Source organism: Fukomys damarensis, unplaced genomic scaffold, assembly GCF_012274545.1.
Source record: "Fukomys damarensis isolate Sample0158 unplaced genomic scaffold, DMR_v1.0_HiC HiC_scaffold_23, whole genome shotgun sequence".
In the NCBI taxonomy this organism is placed as follows: Eukaryota; Metazoa; Chordata; class Mammalia; order Rodentia; family Bathyergidae; genus Fukomys; species Fukomys damarensis.
In genome coordinates this window covers 13,066,764-13,071,135 of record NW_022900935.1, presented here as the reverse complement: position 1 = coordinate 13,071,135, position 4,372 = coordinate 13,066,764, and the positions used below count along the sequence as shown (strand labels likewise).

The following is a 4,372-nucleotide window of genomic DNA, read 5'->3' as shown; positions in this document are numbered from 1 at the left end:
TTTCTCCAGCACCTTGCTTGTCCCACAGCTGTTGGGTCAGCCCTACAGCCAAGCTTGAGGAGCTGGTCACTGCTAATCCACCCACAGGCCAAACCTTGGTAAACAGATGCCCTCAACAGCATGTCAGCTGTGACGGGTTTTACTCAAAGTCCTGGCTGGAGACAGGCTGGCTGTGGCATCCTAGAGAGTGGAGAAACTATGAGGCCATGATCTCAGGGGCTCCGGACTCTATTTTCACCAGTTTCAAAATTTTCAGGCAGAGGGGCAATTTTGGAAAGCAGGGAAAATTTAATCACAGTGGACAAGTCATCCCAGGTGTCATGCTTGCCCATTTTCAGCTTTGGCAGCTAGTACGGTAGAATGTATGGGTTCTGGAATCATTCAGACCTTACTTTTAGACTCAGTTTTGACACATAGGTAATAAAGCTTTCCAGATCTATAGTCTCATTGGTAGAACAAATCAATATTTAATAGCCTTTACTGAGCACTTACTATGTTCCAGGCTATGAAATATTTACTGTTATGGTCAATTTTTTTTACATGTTATGAAATGCCAGCTCAAGGGTACAGATCTGTAATCCCAGCTACTAGATGGTCAAGGCAGGTGGGTCACAAGTTCAAGACCAGTCTAGGCAAGATGGTAAGACTGTTTCTCAAAAAATAAAAGGGCTAGAGATGTAGTTCAAGGTAGAATACTTTAGTACGTACAAGGCCCTGGGGTTTAAACTCCAGCATGGAGAGGTAAAAAGAGCTAGGAAGTGCCAGATAATACCGTCCCTCCCACCCACTCCTGTCCACCTTACTAGTGATTGGTTTAGGAATGGAAATGTGACACAATTCCAGCCAGTGAGATATGAAGGAAAATCTCAGGCCTTCTAAGACAGCTTTCCTCTCTACCTTTTCAACTCTGGATGCTATGTGCAAACGTGCTGTCTGGAGCTGCTGCAGCTCTTTCGCAACTCTGAAGGTAGTAGCCAATGTCTTAAAAGCAGAACAGAAAGCTGAAAGTTTGGTTCTTAATGGTTTTATTAATTAGCCCAATTAGCCAACACTGAAACTAAAGCTAAGCTATCTCTGAATCTGTTTATGTGAGAGAAAAAGTCTTATTGTTTTGACTATGGCATGTGCACTTACATACGATTGATTCATCCTTGTTATAGGTAGATTAAGTGCATCACTGTGCTTGAAGACACAAGAAAAGAGCCAACTAAGTGTCAGTTTGCTTGAGGTTTGCCACGGACAGAGCAGGAATTACCATTGTATAGTGAACACAAAATGGAGTAATACACATAGATGTCTTTTACCACTGCGGGTTCCCCAAATCTATTGTCCCCACTCCAAAGGATTTACAGGCAGATGGCTAAATGAACTGTTTTCCTTCACTTTTTCCCTTGTGGGAGGCAAGCAGATTCCCATAAGGACCTCACTGGACTAAAGTGAACACGGTTGATGATACGGCAGTAGGTGCTCTAGCATGTTGCCCACTTTCCCTTGAGAACCGCCATGCCTTGTGAACCAGGATCTTCATTTTCAGGGAACGCAAATACAGTGAGTATGCAGAGGTGATTTGTTGAGAGGTTTACAATTACAGGAAATTGGGGACAACCCAAATGTTCCTTCTAGGGGTAAATACAATATATACCTCTAGACTGGAATACCATGTAGCCGTTAATATTAATAAGGTAAAACAATGGCAGAATGTCAGGCTTAAAAAGTAGATAACTAAGTAGATTAAACTGTCTCACTTTCATTTAAAAACATGTATCTGGACAAAGGAATAGGAAAGGTAGAGAGATACACTTATATATCAAGGTATGAAAAGTGGTTATTTGGGTGATTCACTTTTTTCCTACTTATCTTCCATTTCACATGACATGAGGATTATTAATATGTGTAATATGCACCCCTCAAAACAGAGCAGCATAGTTCCAGAGAGAAATCAGGGCCAGGTAGACCAGATGTTTCTTTTAACACTGGATGACTAGGGACAAAATGGTAATAAGGTGGTAAGTTCCAGCATGTTCCTGCTGTCATAGCTGGCATGAAGAGACTCTCTGCTCCCAGGGTTTCTTGAACACACATGGAGTCTTCTTCCTATGGTATCTGTACACCTTTTTAGTTTGGGCTAAGGACTGGCAGATATCCAGCAGCCTCAGAAGCCCCAGGAACATGATGGCAGGTATGCAGGTGCTCAGGGACTCTTTCAGACAGGCCAATGTGAAGATAGCCCCTGGAATGGAAAGTGAGGTCCCTGAGTCTCCCCAGATCACCAAGGAGATCCAGGGACGCAGGAGTTCCAGCCTAGGCTGACCCACTCCAGTCCAAGCTCCTGGTTATATACTGAACCATCTACCCCACTCCAAACCAGCTATATTCATATCTGATCTCACAGAGAAAGCAGGACCGAGAATTAGAACCCTTTTGAACTAAGACAGGCCCTCTCAGACAGCAAGAAAGAAAAAGAAATGATCCAGCCAAACCAGGGACTAAGGTGGGAGGACAGAGATTTGGGAACAAATTCTCCCTGATTCTTTTCCTGTCTTAATTCTACATCTACTGGAGGGAAGGAGGCCAAAGGATTGGTGATAGAAGTGTGGCAAAGATCTTAAAATGAAGAAAGTTCAGGAAATGGAAAAGAATGCTTGAGGGGCAGGGTGGTAGTAGTGGAAAAATGGTGACATTGGCCAGGGGGTGTAGAAAAGCCTGAAGGTGTCTGGGAATTGAAGTATGAGCTCTATTTGAACATGAGCAGCCCCTAGGGGTAGAGCTTTAGGAGGGGCTTCTCTAGGGAAATTCTCTGCCTTCTTGTTCAAGGGGCCTCACTTCCCTGCTCTCTACCCACCTGCAAGACACTTAAGTCAAGAGGCAGCTGCCGCTCCATCCCCTCATCCCAGGAGTGGGCATGTGGAGGAAGGAGTAGGAGCTGTGAGGTTACAATACATCCTCACAATGGAATACTGCGCAGGCACGATGAGGGAGAAAGCGTATTTGGCATGGTCAGTGTTATAGCATGTTAAGTTGCAAAAGCACCTATCTTACCCTGAAGAGTGGAAATCAAAGCAGAGCAGGAAGTACTCCTGTTCCCAGAGAAAAAAGGTGACAGCAATAAGGTGAACGCTAAATCTATCATCTTCCCCCAGAAGACCCATCTCCCCAGGCCCACTGGCCCCCTTACCCATCATGAGCAGGGTCAAGAACAAGTTACTGATCTCTTGTAGCATCGGTGGGCCCACAGCCAGCAGCAACCCAGCCAGCAGTTCCAACCAGCCCACAGTTGTTTGGTAGTTCATGGGATCAGGCCGGTAGCCGAACAACTTCAAGGGAAACACTTCAGCAAACTGCACGAACAGAGCTTTCTAGGAGTCGCAGGGAACACCTGTCAGCCACACTGGACAAGGGTGCACTGCCCAAAGGCCCCACGGAGACATTGTACACCTGTCCCCTCAACTCCCCAGCAAAGCAACTACTACTCTACATCAGGCCCAGGCCTGAGAGAGGAGAGGACCCCTCATGGGGGTGAGCCCTGGAACAAGCCTAGGCTCCAAGCAAGAAGGGCTGGCTGGAGCTGTCCAGAATGCTTGACTTCCTCATCGGCCCTAACAATAGATTATAACTCAGAGCCAAATCCCAGTTACAGGGAATGAGGCCTGGGCCTTTCCAACTAATTCCAAGGCCTTAGCAATGCCACAGACCCTTCCTTTGTGCCAGGCCCGGCTTCTCTTCAGGCTGCTCTGCAGGGAATATATAAAGACGGGACAGAAGAACTTAGTAGACAGATTTCACCTTCCACTTCCAATGTGGAGCCCTACATCACACCACGGCAGATACAAAGAGTGAGGGAAGGAGCCCGAAGTAGCTTACCTGGCTGTTGAAATGATTCATTTTGCCCCGAGTCAAATGACAGATTCACCCTTGCCCTCAGGTCTACCTGCGCCTTACCTTAGCACTACCTCTCTACTCAACCCTAGAAGGAAGAAACTCTAAGCCGTTCGGCTCTAGCCATGTACTGCTCCCAATAACCCACCACTCTGCCCGAGAAGAGGGAAAAGCAGGCCTAGGAGAGGTAGACTTCTGGTGTCTTCCTCTCCCAGCCCCGGCCACTCCCTCTTCTTAGCCAGCCAGAATCTGAGCACTCTGGGAAGCTCAGGAGGATGGCAAGTTTGAGGCCAGCCTAGGCAATCTAGTGAGACCCTGTCTATAAATGTAAATAAGTAAATGTTGGGAGCGTAGCTCAGTATGAAGGACTTGAGTCAGTGCTACAGTATGTTAAGGTTCAGTTTCCGGTAACAACCACAAACCAAGTTTGGTTTCTTTGAGGGACTGGGGGGATTTAGTGGTCAGGGCATGAAATTTTACCCCAGTTTGGAACCAA

General features: G+C 46.5%; 1 protein-coding gene across 1 annotated transcript; it reads right to left on the bottom strand.

Moving 5' to 3' along the window:
• Positions 1–1,014: 1,014 nt before the first annotated feature.
• Tmem35b (transmembrane protein 35B) lies at positions 1,015–3,882 on the bottom strand. Its single transcript, XM_010645285.1, has 3 exons — positions 3,862–3,882; positions 3,176–3,356; positions 1,015–2,230 (listed from the first exon to the last, which is right to left on the bottom strand). The coding sequence occupies exons 1-3, from the start codon at positions 3,880–3,882 to the stop codon at positions 2,031–2,033; spliced, it is 402 nt and encodes a 133-aa protein (XP_010643587.1). The 3' UTR covers positions 1,015–2,030.
• Between the last annotated feature and the right edge of the window lie 490 nt (positions 3,883–4,372).

Bases quoted from the DNA above. Each gene is read 5' to 3' on its own strand.
- Tmem35b (XM_010645285.1), bottom strand. From the start codon at position 3,882: ATGAATCATTTCAACAGCCAG. The intron at 3,357-3,861 runs GTAAGCTACTTC...TGCGACTCCTAG, and splicing joins TGAATCATTTCAACAGCCAG to AAAGCTCTGTTCGTGCAGTT. The intron at 2,231-3,175 runs GTAAGGGGGCCA...TTTCCATTCCAG, and splicing joins CTTGACCCTGCTCATGATGG to GGGCTATCTTCACATTGGCC.